General features: G+C 37.9%; 1 protein-coding gene across 1 annotated transcript; it reads right to left on the bottom strand.

The window, feature by feature from the left end:
• Positions 1–4,813: 4,813 nt before the first annotated feature.
• On the bottom strand, positions 4,814–8,016 carry LOC122654200 (putative leucine-rich repeat receptor-like serine/threonine-protein kinase At2g24130). Its single transcript, XM_043848186.1, has 2 exons — positions 5,394–8,016; positions 4,814–5,281 (listed from the first exon to the last, which is right to left on the bottom strand). Exons 1-2 carry the CDS (start codon positions 8,011–8,013, stop codon positions 4,845–4,847), a joined length of 3,057 nt encoding a protein of 1,018 aa, XP_043704121.1. The 5' UTR covers positions 8,014–8,016; the 3' UTR covers positions 4,814–4,844.
• Positions 8,017–18,906: the final 10,890 nt, after the last annotated feature.

Here is an 18,906-nt window from a genome sequence, read left to right as displayed (position 1 = left end):
GAAAAGATAACATTAATTAATGGGTGACAAAATGCACCCCAATTGTGACCTAAGTGCTCTGACACTAGTCAACTAAGAATGAGAATTCTATTAAAATTATGTGTGTGGGGATCTACACGCCGTCAGCATGGATTAGCATCTTCTACGCAAAGTCAATGGACGCACGGGCGGGAGTGCCTCACTCTTCGTATATAAATGCTCACATGGTCAGAGGGAGAGGGAAGGTCAGGGAAGAGAGAGAGAGTGTGCGAGAGGGCATACTGTACTCCTCGCAATGTGTACATGGTTTTAGTGCATGGTATCGGTCACCTTAAAAACGATATGATTCCGATATGGATTGACTCGTATTAGAAAAGATTTGTCCCTGATTTTTCTAAAAATTGAGGTTTTTTTTTACTATTTTACCCCTGGACCATACTGTTTTACCAATACCGTATTGACACGATATTAGGATCGGTGGCTAGCAATACCGATATGGATCGCCCAATACCTCAACCCATCTGGGCTTTCAACAGATAATTGACCAATGACTTCAAGATTAAGATAAACCAGGCCATAGAAAAGCCTAGGCCGAGCTTGGGCTCAAGTAAATCAAGTTTCATTTTTAATAACATGTTACAAGCATGACTAGTTTAAATCCGATGGCTTCCTCTCTTCTAGTTAGTAATCATTTGATTATTGGTAATTTATGGCTAGCTGGAACAGGGTTGGGTTGGGCTGGGCCTTTTAATACCCCATCCCAACCCTAAGTCTCCTTAGCTGGGCCCAAGCCCGGCCCTGACTGAGGGCCAGAAAAATCCAACCCTGACCCGCCCTCAGGGTCGGGCCAGGCTGACCCTGATTGGCCTTGAACATGGGAGGGAAGGGAGATGCATGAGCTGCCCGGCTGGGAAGAAGAAGAAGAAAGAACAAGGAAAAGAAAAAAATATATGAAGAAGAAGATAAGGTTGGGTTGGGCCAGGCCGGGCTCAGCCCGACGCCGCAACCCTGGATCAACCTGGTCCTGACTCAGAGCCAAAAATTCCTAATTGTGATCCGCCCCAAGGGCCAAGATATCTCAACCCAGGCCCTATTCGGGTTCAGGACGGGCTCGGGCCGTCAGGGCCAAACTTGCACCCCTAGGGACATTAGTCTAATGAAACCTAATCAAACAACCTCAACTACTTGTTTAAAAGTTAAAACACATTAGGTTGGCAAAAAGCCCAAGTGGGAATGAGCTACAAGAAGCTTATAAAGCCAAATCCATGCCCAGCCCAATATTTCCATGGGCCTAAGACTTTTGAACAAAACCAAAGCTACCAGCTTGTCCGAGATTAACCTGCCCCTTTAACTATCATTATTCTTTAATAGAAAAGGTTTTTTTATTATTATTTTTATCTTAAAGATGAGAACAGAACCAGTTTCAATTCATCTTTGGGTAGCAGTGGGTTGGGTTAGGTTGGTTCATCTTCTAGCAGACCAAGAAACTAATGAATTAAGGACCTAATTTGAATCCAAACCATGATAATTGAGTTGAAAGAGACAAGTTTGATGATAATGAAGTGCATTGGTAATGAAGGAGAAATATTTTGCCAAACTAGAGGAGTTAAAAAGGTCAAGGGAGAGACAAAAAATTACTTGGAAGAAGTAGGAAGAAAGTTACGAACTACTTTTGGTGAAAGTTTTCGTACACCAACATGTATGAACATGATCAACACTTCAGCCGTTGAATAAAAATACCCGATTCTCATACGTGACCCTATACGAATACGGGTCTTATAACTTTTTGAATCGTCAAAAAACATATCACATAACCACCTCATTTAATTGGCAAAAGGATCAAGTGAGTTGAGATAAGGTTGGCAATGAGAAGGGGCAGAGGATTGTTTGAGGAGGGTAACTTTTCATTATTCCCTTGGACCACCTCCACATGAAATCCTAACAGGGCTTCTCTCTCCTCCCATCTTTTCCTCAAAATCCTCTCAAGGGATTTAACTAACTTTAGATAGATACTTATAGTAAACCTCAGTCCCAATCCAAACCTAAACTGGACCACAGATCAAGAAAACCAATTAGTGAAACCAACTCTCCAAATAAAACTCATGGCTCGCGCCCTACCCATATGGATGGATAATAGGGACATTCTAACCATTGGATATCTATAGAATGAATTAGATTGATCACTTGTTAAATTTCATTTTCAACTTCAATCGTAGATATTCCATGTAATTTCATATTCAATTCACTCATTTAGACTCCCATATATTACGAAAGTTTCCTTTTTTTTTTTAATAGGACTCGTGCATGGAAGATTCCCTCTCCCCCCCCCCCCCCACAATGAGCCTGTCTTATAGGGGATGGGGATCTTTGGTCTCAACTGTACTTAATGCAGGCCGTGCATGTGCACAACCGTGCATCAAAACTATTGCCTTTTTAAAATAAAAAAAAATCCATTAAACCAACTCTAATTTAATTAAAATTAAACTTGACATGTGATTAGGGGACTTGGGGTCTCCCTATCCACAACATTTTGGCCTCATCCAACCTGTGACAGTAGATAAAATATTTGAATCATCTAATTATGAAGAAAGCACTACAAGGTGGCTGCTTTAGGAAAACTCCTGTGATTCTTAATTATGTTTAAGGAGTTAAAATTTAATCATATATTTGGGCCCGAATCTGAGTAGGATCCACAACGAGTCTGGGCTATTGACATCTCAGCTCTAATTATGGTGTACATGGTGCAAGGCTTTATCACTTTATAGAACGGCACACCCATATGGAATATATATGGGTGGGCATCATGGTTTGAGGAATCGGTATTGGCTGGATTGGTCGATTCGCATCGGTGTTGATAGAGATTCTGGTACTAATTCCTAGTCGATCCCGTATCCGTAGATCGATACAGATCACGGGTAAACAAGTTTTTTAAGAAATCTGATTTTTAAAGAAAAAACAGTAGAAAATCTGTGTGATTTGTATTGGTATCACATCAGTATTGGCGAGATAGATACTGATTACTAAATTCGTGGTGGGCATACCTAGTTGTGTCACATGGAAGGCTGATTTGGTAATTCTTACCTAGAATGTTATGGATTAACCTAGTGTCAAATTTCAGCCTCAATACAATTATTTATCCTTCTCTTGAGTCCATGTCCATGAACCTCTAGGTGGTTCAATTCATATTCTTTGAAATCCTCAATCCTTAATGGTTTCACATCACCCACTCTCATGTGCTAAAACTAAGGGTGTCAATTGATTCAATTTCGTTTTTTGAGCCCATTTTTTGTTTGATTCAAGATACAACATGTCAAAATCGAAATCGAACCGAAGCTGAAACTGAATAGGAGCCTATTTTTCAAATCAGAACCGAACCAATTCAGTTTGATTCGATTTTTATTCAATTTCATATTTGGTTCACTACTCGATTTTGACAGGGTTTGTATTCGGTTTGAGCCCTATTTTTACTATTTGGGGCAACTTTCAAAAATTTCGCAACAAAAATATCCCTTATTTGTTACTTTTCTCTAAACATTAAAAACTAATAGAATCTATCATCCACACTGATTAAAACATTAAAAAAAAGAGAAAGATATAATTTATTCGGTTACTTATTTAGTTTGGTTTGAACCAACGGTTCTAATCTTGAAACTGAAACCAAACTGAGAAAATATTCCAAATTTTGAAACTATAATCAAATCAATCTATTTTGATTTGGTTCAATTCGTTATAAATGAGCGATTTTGGTTCTAAATTGACACCTGTACTAAAAGTTGATTTGTGAGCAGAGGACTTAAAAGCCCATACCCTTTAGTGGAAATTCTCTACAAATCTCAAGGTCTTTGTGTGTGTGTGTGTGTGTGTGTGACTAACCATGTTAATTGTCTATCCCCCATATGATCAAAGCTCTACGGTTCAATTAACAAATTAACATTGAGCGCAACGGCGAAGAAGGTAGGACGGATGAAGAAGGTATGAGTGCCAAAAACCTCCTCCTTTCATTGGGTAGGGTTGAGGACCCGGAAGGTTATATGGGTATTTTCAGTAAATTTCTTGTATAGGATTTCACTATAAATATGTAGCAAGGATTCTTTTCTTTGTTTATTATTAATTTGTGAGATCGAGTGTAAAGACTAGCAGCTATAACCATATTCTCTATTGATAGTGATGCATATTCTATAGTTTAATCTCCATCCTTATCTCTGTCAACCCAAATCAGACCTAAACATTGATTTAGTCTAAAAAAGCTTCCATCCATAGCCTGCTACTTATGGTAATCTATGATGGGCTACAAGGTGGTCCAGTAGTCTCCATTGGCACCCCTACTTGTCCAATGCCGGATACATCTTGTGCTAATTCATCATTAACATGAAAATTAGGCGAAAAGAACCCAATTAAGTTGCACTTAAAAGCATGAGAAAGTGCTCTGTGTCTGTTACCAATTACAAGCTAAGTGGTTGACCTACATATTGATAGGGAAAGAGAATGAAAGATACATTGGAGGTTCCAGAGCTTCATCTTAAAGCAGGAGAATGAGTTGTTAATTAAAAACTTAAAAGTGGCTCTGGGCTTAATTAGTTGCTTAATTAAATATAATATCTATCTTGACATCTTCTTTATCTTATAATGGTTAATTTTGTGACAACTTCTAACAATGTGGACTTGTTTTCTTATTTTTTTGCAAGCCTAACCTTCCACTTTTTTTTTATTTGAATTAGTGATCTTACAATCAGATTCATGATATGAAATGGGCCAATGGTAGATTTGAGAAAAAAACTGATCACATAAAATTAAGAATACAATAAACACAACCCACTGTGATTAAAGAAATCTAATTTGTGTGATTAAGAAAGATCCAAGTGTAATTAAAATACTTCTTCAATGTTTAGGGGGGAAGAAGGGTTGGAGATATACTGTTTCAGCCTACCCATTTCGTGGGCTACATCAATCATGGATGGTCTTGAAGAAGGAGAGTACTGTGTACACATTAAACCAAGCTCAATCAACTCTAAGATCACTTCACTCCATATTATCATCTTTTTGCTGCCACCAGAATTATATGATTCAGTAGTAGTATCAGCTGTAGATGATGCCGGCGGCGGCGCCAATCTTAGCAGTGCTTTTTCTACCATGAGCTCCAGTTTGAGCTTATCTGGGTACTGACTCTTAACCCATTCATGTAAGCTTGAACCCTCATGGAAAAGCACATCTGTGGGTCTTTTCCCTGTTACAATCTCTAGTAGTAGAACCCCAAAACTATAAACATCTCCCTGTGTTGAAGCATGCTTCCCCAATCCATATTCTGCATTCAATTCAAAATTGAGACATCATCAACAGCACAGAATATTGCTAAGAATTGTGAAAGAATGAAAAAACTAATAAATAAATGGAAATTAAGCATATATACTACATACCAGGAGCAATATAACCAACTGAACCGCATAATAAACCCGCGGTAGAAGAGATGGAAGCTGAATCCATAACTGCAGCAGGAGACTCAAGATCATCATCAACACCACCACCTTTCACCAATCTTGCAATCCCAAAATCAGTTACCAAAGCTGTCATATCATCATCAAGAAGTATATTGCTTGGCTTCAAATCACAGTGTACAACCTTGACAGGAGAATGGTGGTGCAAGTATGCAACTCCTTCAGCCACATCACTACAGATGCTTACCAATTCAAGCAAGTTCAGAACATGGTGGTGATCTGTTTTCTGGCTACTTGGGGGATATAAATGCTTCTCTAGACTCCCATTTGACATTAATGGAAGAACAAGTGCCTTAAAATCAGGCCTACTGCATGTTGTTATGATCCTTATCAGGTTTCTGTGTCTAGTCCTCTTTAATACCTGACATTCTCTTTTGAAGCTCCTTGACATCTCTCCTCCACCCATCTTTGAATCCAACACTTTTACAGCAAATTTTGTGTTGTCTCTGAGGACTCCTCTGTAGACATGTCCGAATCGACCTGACCCAATTAAGCATGAGGGATTGAACCCATCTGTTGCTTCTTTCAGCTGCCGGAAGGAGATTCTTGGGTACGTCTTTGTCTCCTTTTCTTTACTAAAGTCTTGCTGATCAATGTCATGATCGAACTCCTCCTTGCCCTGAAGATCAAAGCTTTCCAACTGTCTCCTGCTGTTTCTAGACCTGAGCACTAATGGGTATAAAATGAAGCATACCATGGGAGTGGCGAATACTGCAAGGAGAATTGACCAGATCAGGGAGTGGTTTCTTCGTTTCTTCCGGCAGGGTTTCATTCCAGAGATAGACCCACAGAGACCGGAGTTTCCTCTGAAAGAGTCCATTGTTAACGACGCAAATATGCCCTGGTTTGGTATAGCCCCAGATAAGTTGTTGAAAGAGAAGTTGAGTGTCTTGAGAGTTGAAGAAGCCTGTAGTGATTGTGGTATTTCTCCCACCAAATGGTTGTAAGATACATCAAGCACTTTAAGATAAGGCAATTTACCAACTGGGGCTGGAAAAAGGCCCTCAAAGCTATTACTGGACAGGTTGAGGTACTCCAATGCAATGCAGCTCCCAATTTGGGGTGGAATAATGCCAGAGAGTTTATTGGATGAGAGGTCCATAGCTAGAACCATTTCCATTTTGCTCAGCTCTAATGGCAGAGGACCTTCAAAGGCATTATTTGATAGATTCAAATACAACTTCAAGCTTGTAAGTCCTGCAACTTCACTAGGAATAATCCCAGACATTTTGTTATGAGAAAGGTCCAAGATCTCTAAGTTAATGCATTTCCCTAGACTTGGTGGTATTGCTCCTGAAAGATGATTTTCATACAGCAAAAGTCTCCTTAACTGAGAGAGATTTGAAAAACTATCAGGAATGGAACCTGAAAGCTTGTTTTTGGACAAATCTAGAAGACCCAAGTGGGTGATGTTGCCGAATGTCGAAGGGATCTGACCAGAAAGGGAATTGTTCGATAAATAAACCCTCTCTAGTCTTCTCATACGACGTAAATTCGGCGGAATGGATCCATTCAAAAGATTGCTGGACAAGTTTAAGAGTGTTAGGTTGACAAGATTTGAAATGCTTGGAGGAATTGAGCCATAGAAAAGATTGTCCTCAAGATGAATTTGTACAAGACTGGTGGAGAGATTGCCGATAATAGAAGGCAACTCTCCACGGAGATTATTTCCAGCTAATTCAAGTTCTTGAAGGTTAGAACAGTTAATAAGAGAAGCAAACAAGGGTCTGGGATTAGTATTACCATTGTGACTAGTGAAGTTATTGTAGGACAAATAGAGGAACTTCAACAGTGGCATTTTATCAACTATATCAGATGGCAAATCCCCACTTAGCGAATTATACTCAAGATCAAGCCATTCGAGCTTTGTGGAGTTTGCAAGAGCCCTAGGAATCTGACCCACAAGCTGATTCGACCACAATTCCAGATATTTTAGTTCTTTCAAATGACAGTGCTGATTCCACAAATAAGGGATTTCACCACCAAGAGAATTGTTAGAAAGATCCATGTACTGCAACAAAGAAGACCCATTACAAAAGAGTGACGATGGAATCTTACCCACAAGTTGATTACTTCCCAAATTCAGATAAAGTAGTTGATGGAGATCACCCAATTCCACAGGAATCTCTCCTTCAAGAAGATTTGATTGGAAGCTAAGCTCTTTTAACTGGGAAAGAGAACCAATCTCAGATGGAATCTTGCCTCTGAAGTTGTTGCAAGTCAAGTCCAGAACAGCTAAGAATGTCAAATTTGCAAGAACAGGATAAATTATGCCACCAAGTGATCTACCAGTGAGGTCAAGTAGAATCACACGATCTCTTGCAGGATTACATCCAACTCCTGTCCAATTACAAACATGTAAACTTGATGATGATTTCCAATTCTCAAGTGAGTTTTCAGGATCGGAATCGATACCAGACATGAAAGATAGAAGCGAAGCTCGATCTCTCAAAATATAACCACCATTTTCTTGTCCCATGACAACAAGAAACAGAAGAACTAAACAGAAAAATATAAACTTCACTAATCTGTAGAAAAACATCTTGATGATCATGATAAGAGAGTAGTACTATATGGAATAGTAGTTGTTATGGATTGTAGAATCACCTTGGTTTGAAACAGGGTTTAATAGGGCTATCTAATTATCTATATCTTTCCATTTGAGAGATCCAGCAAAGAAATTAAAGAAGAGACGAAGAACAATCAAGCTTGCCTAACTGCCGTTTGAAAAGGGGGTGAATTGAACGTTGGTTTGGCGCCATAATTATCTGACTTGGAAGTCAACCAATTAGAGAAGGACACGTTCTAGATATGGCACTTGACATGTAAGCTCCGTTACTTAATATTAAAATGTGTTGTGTCACTGTGTGTTTGTGTCGGTGGTGGCCATGTCACCCTGCCTACCTCATTGTCTGGGCTGGGTTAACTTAATTAGGTGATTAGTAGTGGAAGATGCGTTGTTAACTTAAAATTAAAAGACAAATTGAGGGAGAATTCTCATAAAGAATAGTTAGTGTTTGCTTAGTTTGTGTTTGGTGATAGGTGATGATGTAGTGGCAACTAATTAAGATTTGAGGATTAATCTTAATTTGGGTATCGCTTTCATGTTGTGGTGATGTATGAGAGCACCAAGTTGATGTAAGTTAAGCACCGTACTAGCAGCACTACAGGTACAACAAAAGAGTTGGTATAGAGTACTACTTGAGGTCATGAAACTTTGGCTTTTCAAAATAGATAGACCAGGTTTGGACCATGCAATACAATTAGAGATAGGATCATTAATAAAGAGTCTTTCTGGTTGGTATAGTACTATTTGAGCTAACTAATGAAACTTTACCTTTGTAATCGAATCTTAATCCTTTCTTGGGTCATGAACTAATGATTTTAATTAGTGTCAACTTTTTTTTTTTTGGGGGGGGGGGGGGGGGGAGAAAGGGAGCATGTATTAAATAAAGAATACAGAGAGAGATTTGCATCATATAGTATTTCTTTCCATTAGCATCATCCCGAATAAAGCCGGAAAGTGCTTCTGAGAGACTATCTTTATATAAATGAATTTCAAAAATCCGGTCAGAAAATCAGCACATGAGTTAATCTCTCTGATATGGTAGATAAACACAACTCCGAAAGCAATTACGTAGCTCTTGAATGTCACCGAGCAAGCAAATTGCATATCAAGGCCCCTGGAAACATCTCAAAATCATACATGAGATTAGTTGCAATATTACAGTGATACACAATATACATTAACCCTGAGATGGTTTTAGTTATTTTGAAGAGAAAAAATCTAAGCTAGTTAGCTCTCTAATGTTTATCGTATAAGGAGATAAGTGAGTTGTAATAAAATTTTATGGATGATCTAGCAAATTAGAATGTGATTTAATTTTTTGGGTTGGCGTTCTCTGTGGGGAAGCGTGGTCCCTGTGCGCACATAGGGGCCAATGAGAGCATGCGTGTTGGCATCATGGGGGTGCGATTTCTGCCTTTCATGGGGGGGGTCCTTTCACTCCCCCCCCCTTCTGTGCCTAGGTGTAGGCAGTACACTTCCCCACAGAGAACTTTTCTCCTACCTTTTTTTTAATAGGGATTTGGGTAGAACTCATCCTTAAAACCTAGCAATTAAGGATTAGAGGGTGCCCAAGTGCCTATAAGTCTCCACATTAGGCTACGATTTTGCTTTCCGTGTGGATTCTTAACAATCTCCCCCTTCACACGGGAGCAACCGAGATCTTTCCCATCTCCCCCTCCACATAGGAGCAACAAAAATCTTCTCTGAGGGTTTTTCTCTATCCTTCAAAGGCACGACCTGGTTCCGCTACAAGTTGACCATGCCACAAACCTTAGTTAATTGATACGACTTGTTGGGACTTGGGCAGAACTCATCCTTAAAAGCAAGCCATTAAGGATAGAATGCCCAAGTACCTATAAAAGCTAGCCATTCAGGAGAGGATGCCCAAGTACCTAAATATGTCTTCGCATTGGAGATAATTGCTTTTGTGTGGAATCTCAACAATCTCCCCGTCCACACTGGAGCATATGTAGGAACTAAGATCTATCTTTTCCGAGAGATTTTCTCCATCCTCGGAGGCATATTAGAGTTGTCATGTTACAAGTCTAATATCACTTGTAAAGGATTTGGGTAAAACTCATCTTTAAAATATAACGGTTAAGGAGAAGAACCTACAAGTCTCCACATCGGACTACTCACATCTGATATAGAATTATTGCTTTCGCCTTCCACATGGAACCCCAACAAATTTCCCCATAAGAAAATTTGATCTTTACGACAGTTCAAACCTACAGCCAAAACTTGTGAATTTTCAAATGTAATGGTGCACAACAACATGCAATCTTAACTAACAACTAAAGACGAATCTAATTTTAAATTATTAGGGGGCCATTCTAAACTAAAAATTGTTTCAATCAAGAAAATTTAAAAGAGCTTTAATAAAATTTATCACATGCAATACCATATAACTAATACTACCTCCCTCTCTATTTCATATTTCATATAATTAAAAGTAAGAACAAAATCCCTTCCGTACACGTAAGGAGTTAGGCTTAAGCACTTGATAGATAATGGGTAGTGGACATATAATAGATTTCACTACTTAATATTATACATGTAGATGCACTGAATAGTGTAGGGGTGCAACTTAATTAAGTGGGCTGGGGATAGACATAGATGATCAATCTTGATCACATTGCTCTACTAACCATCCATGTTGTATACATTTATAATCAAATTAGAGTTAATGCTGCAACCAAACACCATCAATCCTCTTAGGGTTGACCACTATAGATTGTTAAAAAAAAAAAACCCCACCATAGATTGTCTTTATTACAATTAGATTAAGTTAATAAACAAGTAGAAAGAAGTGCTTTAATTTATTAATTAATTATCTTGTGTAAAGTATATTTAATTTATGGTAATGAATATAGTAGAGAGCTAGTGCATCCATACCTAGAAATGGCTACCAATGATCTCAAATCATTGTGATCACATAATGCTTGAAAATTACTTAAATCATAATTAATTTGTTGGTGAAGAAATATACACAGTATATAATTAGCTAGCTAGATTTGATCGAAAATGACTTAATACATTTCCATCTTTAGTGAGTTATTAGCTAGAGCTTGGTCGCCTATATATACATGTTGGATGCTACTAAGCATCTAAAGCTCCATTTGGCAACAGCTTATAGGCTGTGAGCTAGAGAAATGGAATCTGCACAACATTTTCTAGCTACTATCAGCATGAGAACCTGTTTAATTAACTAAATGGGTTTTAATTAATACATGTAAGCATACACATAGTTGGCTTGGTTGGTGGAAATGAAACCACAGAAAAATACCCAACTTGAAGGAGTATTTCTTTATTTTATTATCTTATTGTGTAAGTAAAAGATAGACATGAGATTTAGGCATTTTTCGTGTTAGGGTTTTCTGGAGAGAGTTCTAGCTTCGAGCTTTGGGTGTTCTTGAGAGATCTCCATTGTATTTTTTCTTTCATCACATAGTGAATCATCCTCAACTTCGCTTGTGGATGTAACACATCTAATTCATATCAAGATATGATATTGTAATTCTTTAGCCATTTCTCATTATCCCAAGCTAGCTTCCATGGCAATAGTAAAATTGTGTGGTTCTCATCACTCTTCTCGAAGCTGCCGCTGCTTTTGCATGTCCATGTCCTCTCATCTATTTTAAGCTTAGCTTTGTATTTTGAAGAAAGTAAAATGACTTTTAGATTGATAAGGTTGGATTTACATGTAAGATGGAAGATAAAACAAAACTTGAGGAGTCAATTTTGAATGCTTAGTGGAAGTAGTGCATGACAATGATGGAGACTTACTTTCAATTCATATATCTTCTCTTCTTCCAAGGGGAACAGGTTCCAACTAGTCACTAAGAAAGTGATCACTATAAGTTCCTTAACTGAATGGGAAAAGAAGGGTGGGGGAAAGTACTCACAACATATGGCTTAGAGAGGACTTATATGAATGTCAGTGGAAGGAAAAGACTATTGTAATGTAAAGATTTGTTTTGAGATTCATGATCACAAAAAGGATATTGTTTATAATGTAATATGTATCTTTCATATACCAAAACTAGAACACACATGAGTGAAAAAGAAATTTTTTTTTAAAAAAAAAATATGAAGGAGAGTGGCATGGGCGCACTCAAGTTAGATAAAGGGTACACCTTTCTTTAACTAACTAATGTGTAAAGCCCTCATGACATTATCTCTCCTCATTCCAACATTCCTTGTATCATCTTATTGTTTTTCCTAAGAGTTTGTTGTTTCTACCTAACAAGTTGGCCCTTCTTTCATTTCATTTTAGGGTGTGGTTGATGTTTAAAGTTAGATATGTTAATATATAGAATCATATAAAATGGGTTGTTAACAATTAATTGTGTAGATAGATTGTCTATGGAAAAATGTTTTGTTCTATAACCATGTAATGGCTCCATGCTATATAAGTCTCAAGAAAAGAATGGATCTCACCATTTAGTTTCCAAGATGGATTATTACCCTAGTTAAAAATCACCATGAAATGTGATCACTACCTTGTAATTGTAGTGTACATAATGCATGCATATATATTGGTTAATATTGAGGTAATCTCACGTCAGCTGTGGTTGCTCTGACTATCAAGTATAAGAGTCACATGAGGCCACCCCACTTTGAACCAATTGGTTTTAAGATGAAAACTTAATGGTTAAGGAGATATTGATCATGTGCATATTTTACCTAGAAATTCTAATTCGGCAAACGCGTAAAGGAATGAACCATAAAATATCAGTTTAATAGAGCGTGTTTCCCTTGACAATTAAACCTCCTTGTTAAGGAAGAAATTAACATGGTTGATCAACTAGGCCAAGGGAAGGCAAGAAATTCTCTCTCTCTCTCTCTCTCTCTCTCTCTCTCACACACACACACACACACACACACACACACATTAGAGCCTTAGCCTTGCATTAGCACATTAGAATGTAGTAAGGATATATTGATTTTATGTTGGAGGGTTTGTGTATGCACCAAAGGTACTTGCATGAAAGAGGCAATTTTATGAAGAAACACGATTGAAATAATGGAGCAAGAGAGGATAATGCCGTGGTCCTGTGGATTGGCATGTTAAGGGAAAATTATTATGGGTTACACGTACATATGGCCAGCCTTTTTATCTAGTTTAGGTTGCGTCTAAATCAGGCTTAAAACTTAAAAAACATAATTTGATAACAAAAATGACAAAGATGGATCCCTCACCCATTGATAGTTGCCACCTTGATCCCATTTTGATGTTTTCCTTCTAAAGTAAAATAATTATGACTGAACAGATAATAGATATAATCATTAGCCATTCCATAACCACAATTTGGTCGATCGATGGATTACATAGAAGTTGTCGAGCCAAACTGTTTAATTAATGTACATAATCTCCCCTTCCCCTCTCGAAAAAGATCCTTTTCAACTTCAACTCCTCTCCAATCACTTATTCAATGGTGGGGAGGACTTGGGCATGCATTCCCGTCCTCCCAGCCATTGGATAGGTGATTGGAGAGGAGTTGGACGTCCAAATAATTGGAGAGGATTCGGATCCCCGCCCCCTCCCCGGCCAACCCCTCTTCTTGTGTTCATCCACATATGCCTCTTGTTGGCATGCTTAATTAAAATGACAGTTAATTTATTCTAAGGATTTATGAGAGGATGCTCTAGTGGAATATAAGATAGAATGTGTATTTTTAACAGAATAAAGTTAAAGACCAACTGATTATGGGACAAGATAAGATAATGTTGTGAGTTGGCACATTAAGGAAATTGATAGGTATTACCTTTTTGTCCAATTTTATGATTGAGTACAAATCACTCTCAAAAATAAATAAAGATGGTAAGATAAACATATGTACTAAGTCAATTCTGGAACAACTTCTTGTCACCAAAGTGGTGAACTAGTAAGTTGTAATTTTCTTTTAATTGCCCTTTGTTTTATTCTTAAAAGTTATTTAATGCAGTATATGATACAAGGGTAAAAAAGAATTTTCAAAAATTTGAAAGTCATTTAATTTGTATTTAATGAACTTTTTTGTGAAATGACATGATTTACCTTCATTGAAGAAAAAAAATGTATTATTAATGTTGTACTAAAAGGGCAAAAAAGTAAGCTTACAATCTTGTTGTAATCAACCTTAATTACAACAAGATTGTCCCAATTCTATGACACATATGAATGTGTGTGTGTGTGTGTGTGAGAGAGAGGGAGAGTACATGAGGAATTTGAAACATATCATACAAGTGATGGTAGAATTCCAAAAATATATTCCATTATTACTCTCCTTCCAAGATAATGTAAATAATTGACAATGTATACTTTGGGAGAAGATTCCCCAGGCCACCAGTGTGAGAGAGTCTCTCACGCCACATCAACCACGAACTTCCTCATCAACAGACACCACATCGAGATCAAGTTGTTGGTGAACCGTTGGGTCAACAAGAAATTTTTTATAATAATCCATTGGTTTTACAGCAATCCTCGAGAGTTAGGAAATTGGCGATTTCTTCGGATTATTATGATGCCTCCAACATTGTGAATTTGATATGGGAAAAGAAGAAGATCCAGTATCATTTTCACAAGCCACGAATAGTCAAAACTTCAACTTGTGACTCAATGCCATGAAAGATGATAAATGAGAGGTTGTAGAATTGCCAAAGGGAGCTTCAATCGTTGGTTGTGAGTGGGCTTTCAAAACCAAGAGGGACATAAATGGCAATATAAAGAGATACACGGTCATGCTAATAGTGAAAGGTTTTAATCAAAAGGAGAACATTCCCTAGATTTTATGTGTATCATGGCATTGGTGGCACATTTTGATCTTTTGACGCATCAGGTGGATGTTAAGACGACATTTCCTGATATTGATGAGGAAGTATACATGAAACAACCAGAAGGATTTTAATTTGAAAAAGAGATCACTAGTTTTGTTAGGAATTATGTTGATCAATTTATATATAGCAAAACCAGTGGAAGCCGTTTCATTATTTTAATCTTATTTGTGGATAACATTCTTTTGGCAAGTAGTGATCTCAATTTGCTACAATATTTGACTAATAAATTATTGGCACAGAATTTCAATATGAAAGACATGGGAGATGCATTCTATGTTTTAGGGATAGAAATTCACCGAGATAGGTCAAATAAGACCTCAAAAATGTTAAATTGACAAGGTTTTGGAATGCTTCAGTATGAACAATTCCAAACCAAGTGTAGCACCCATTGTTAAAGGAGACAAACTTAGTCGTCAACAATATTTGGTAAATAAAATGGAGTGGAATGAGACACAGTGTGTCTCATACGCATTAGCAGTAAATAGTTTGATGTATGCCCAGGTCTGTACACGACCTAATATCACCTTTGTAGTGGGAATAGTAGGAAGATTCCAACAGAGTACATCTTGGTATGTCACATTGGATCGGGACAAAGAATATGTTGAGTTATCTAAAGGATACCAAGGATCATATACTTATATGCGTAGATGATCTAGAGCTCATTGGTTACTCAGATGTGGACTATGTTGAGTACAGTGATACAAGAAAATCTACTTCGATACACATTTTCTTGCATGCTAGTGGATGCAAGAAAAACAGCCTACATAGTGCTAGCGGATGTCATAGCATGCTATGAAGCAATCTCTCAAGCCTCATAGCACTTCATCATAGATCTTAAAGTTGTTCCTTCTATTATGCACATATAGTAGAGAATGATAAATGTCTATTAAGTTTAAAGGTCAATTTTTAAAGTTTGTACCAAGAGTTAACCATGGGATTATTTCTATAAATTTGTCAAAAATAAAAAGTTCATTTTAAGTATGACAATTTATTGTGATACATGGATGGAAAAAGTTAAATATTGAGAACTTGGATCGTCATGATTCATGAGTTTAAGATTTTGTGGACATAAAGTAATCAATGCACATTTGAATCTATATATTTAAAAATAATCATATATAGTTTCGAACTCTAAATATTACTTGGCATATAGAAATATGGTCCAAGTAGGAGAATATCGTTGGTTGATGTAGACTTAAGTTGTGTTTGGTATGCATTCTTGGAATACGTTTTATTGTCCAAGAATGCGAAATCGACCTAGAATGCATTCCAAGAATGCATACCAAACACATCATTAAACAGCTGAAATGTAGGGTATTAATCTATTTTGACTTGAAACCATGGAGACTATAAACAAGTCTACTTTTGAGAGTAAACAAGTGTAACATATACACCACATAGCTTCTTTCTAATTGAAGGCTTAAGTAAGGAGGTTCATACCATCCTTGCTTGCTATGATTTAATCCATGACCAAGTAACATTTATAAAGAAGGAGATTAATGATGGCTATGCTTGTGTGATTGACATTTTAATGCAAAGATGGTAGAAGATTTTGTGGGTAGTGATGATCAATATATATCTCTACTTTTAATATTACCACTGCATAGTTGTTAGTACCATTTGTTTAATATCCTCTACTAAGTTTAGTGGAAAATACACTATATACCTAAAAGAGAATGATGTTGACATGGCCTATTTTTGGAGTAATTAATGCCACGTCAATACAGTGGGACTAAACTTTGAACAGGTTGAGTTTGAACCTGTTGGGAAACTATTAAAATTTGAGCTGCAAACACAAACGAAGCCATAGGCAACCCTCATTGGGCTGGTAGAAAGTCAATAAGGATATATGGCCCATAACTCAAGCTTGAGGTACAAGCCCGTCCTTCCCTAACAATGGGTTGGGCTGGAGCATTAGAGTTGTAAGCCCAACAGTCTATGATAGTTTGCGAAGGCAAGCTAGTAGGGGTGTCAAAAAAACCCGACCATCCCGCCCTAAGCCAGGACAGAGCTGAGCCGGGCTTGAGGATAAGGAAGGGTCGGGCTGGGTTTCATAATTGCTAGGCCCGGGCCGGGCTTGGGTTGAGAGCTTGGCCCTGGCAGGGTCAACCTGACCCTATATTAATGTACTATATACTATATAATATGGGGGTGGGGCACTGTTCTCTGTACCGCAGCACAGACTGCGACCATGTGCCTAAGCGCAGCCTTTGCTAACGCACAAAGAACATTCTCCCATATAATATATATTAATATATTATATATAGTGTATAATCCCAACAGTCTATGACAGTTCGCGAGGGCAAGCTACTAGTAGGGGTTTCAAAAAACATGACCATCCCTCCCTGAGCTCGGACAGGGCTGGGCCTGGCCTGGGTTGAGGCCTCGACCCTAGCAGGGCCAACCCTGCCCTGTATTAATGTACTATATATAATATATATAATATATTAATGTATTACATTAATATATTATATATATTATATAATACATCAAAAAGTGGGCTGGGGCTTTGTTAAGTGGGCTTTGATATACATTAATATATATAAAGTAGGTTGGGGCTTTGTTAAGTGGGCTGTGATACCATGATGGGCTTTGTTACTTTCACTATTCAATGGGCTTTGTGTAGACCTATATCTCAAGCTTAAGAAACTTGACTCAAACTATTCAAGAATGAACACATGATTATAGTCAATAGTTTGATGGGACTAAAGGGTCATTATATCTTTTTCAAATTAAAATTGATACCAAAGAGGCCCTTAAGAAAACGAAAATCTCGAATTTGAAAATTCTAGGTCACAATCACGAGGCTCGTTTGAATAAGGGGGTTTTCCGGGGTGGGATTTATGAGATAGAACTCCTCTATGGCAATGTAGGACGTCTGACGCACATCGGACAGCCTGCTACCTTGGCACGCAAACTTAGAATTTTCAAATCCAAAATTTTTTTAAATATGATTACCCACTAAAGTATGAAGGTTCTGCAAATAATGGGTTGACCACCATATCCTTTACCTCATTTATAATCTCCAGGTAGAGGTCCCTTTACATTGAAAAACTATAGAGAAATGAGTCGAACACTGCAAGGATATTCAGAGCAGTATGGTCGATCTAAATTACTTCTTTTTTTGTTTTGTGCAAAGAAATTTCTATTCATCACGCTGATGCAAAAAGGGGATACAATGTTCATGAGGTCCCCTTGAAATGGGGGAACCCAGGAGCAGTTCAAAGGGATGGAAAGGGCCCTATTACCTTTGATTTCAAAGAAATTGAGTTGGACTTCTAAGGTCACGTTCATATGAGAAACATCATTGAGCCTTCTCCAATGGTTTGGTTTCGTCAGCAACTGCATTTGTCATCGACCAACTTGTCAGTAATAGCTTCCAAGGCTCTTGTTGTTTGGGGATTCTTAATCGTCACTTGGGTAGGGGAGGTTCATATCATTTCATATTATATATTTATGTCATTAACTTCTAATCTTCTACCAAAAAAAAAAAAAAAAACTTCTAATCATTCCTCATTTGCTATTAATTTTAGAGAAAAAGAACTCTCTCGGGAAGCATAACTCCACCGGGTGGGGTGAAATAATCACCCCATGAATTTTTCTCTTCTCAGGTTCCTTGTCCGGTCAGGTTCGTAGGTTCCTCTCATAGGGAGGGCAAAAATGACGATCTCATCCCACCCAGGTAGTGTGTTCGGGCAGAGGGTGAGGTCGTCATTTCTGATCCCCTATGAGAGGAACCTACGAACCTGACCTGGCAAGGAACCTGAGAGGAGTTAAGTCCTCACCCCATCCCCTGAAAGTTCAAAATCTCATCCATGTTGATGCTTCAGGGTACACTCCCATTGGCCCTCGCATTGGCGTAGGCCATGCAGGGCCATGCTGCTTAGTCGCATGCTAGCTGCATGCGCCCAAACACAACCCCCTTGAAATGACTCTCACCCACTACAGAATGAAAAATTTCCTTAGTTGATGACCTTCGTGTCCCTTCATTGGCTCTGTGCTGATGCGGAAGCCACACAACTGAGAAGCCTTCTTCGGTGGGTATAG

The sequence above is a fragment of the Telopea speciosissima genome, chromosome 3 (genome assembly GCF_018873765.1).
Source record: "Telopea speciosissima isolate NSW1024214 ecotype Mountain lineage chromosome 3, Tspe_v1, whole genome shotgun sequence".
NCBI lineage: Eukaryota > Viridiplantae > Streptophyta > Magnoliopsida > Proteales > Proteaceae > Telopea > Telopea speciosissima.
Note: the sequence above shows the minus strand (reverse complement) of the source record. Positions and strands in the feature narration are given on the sequence as shown.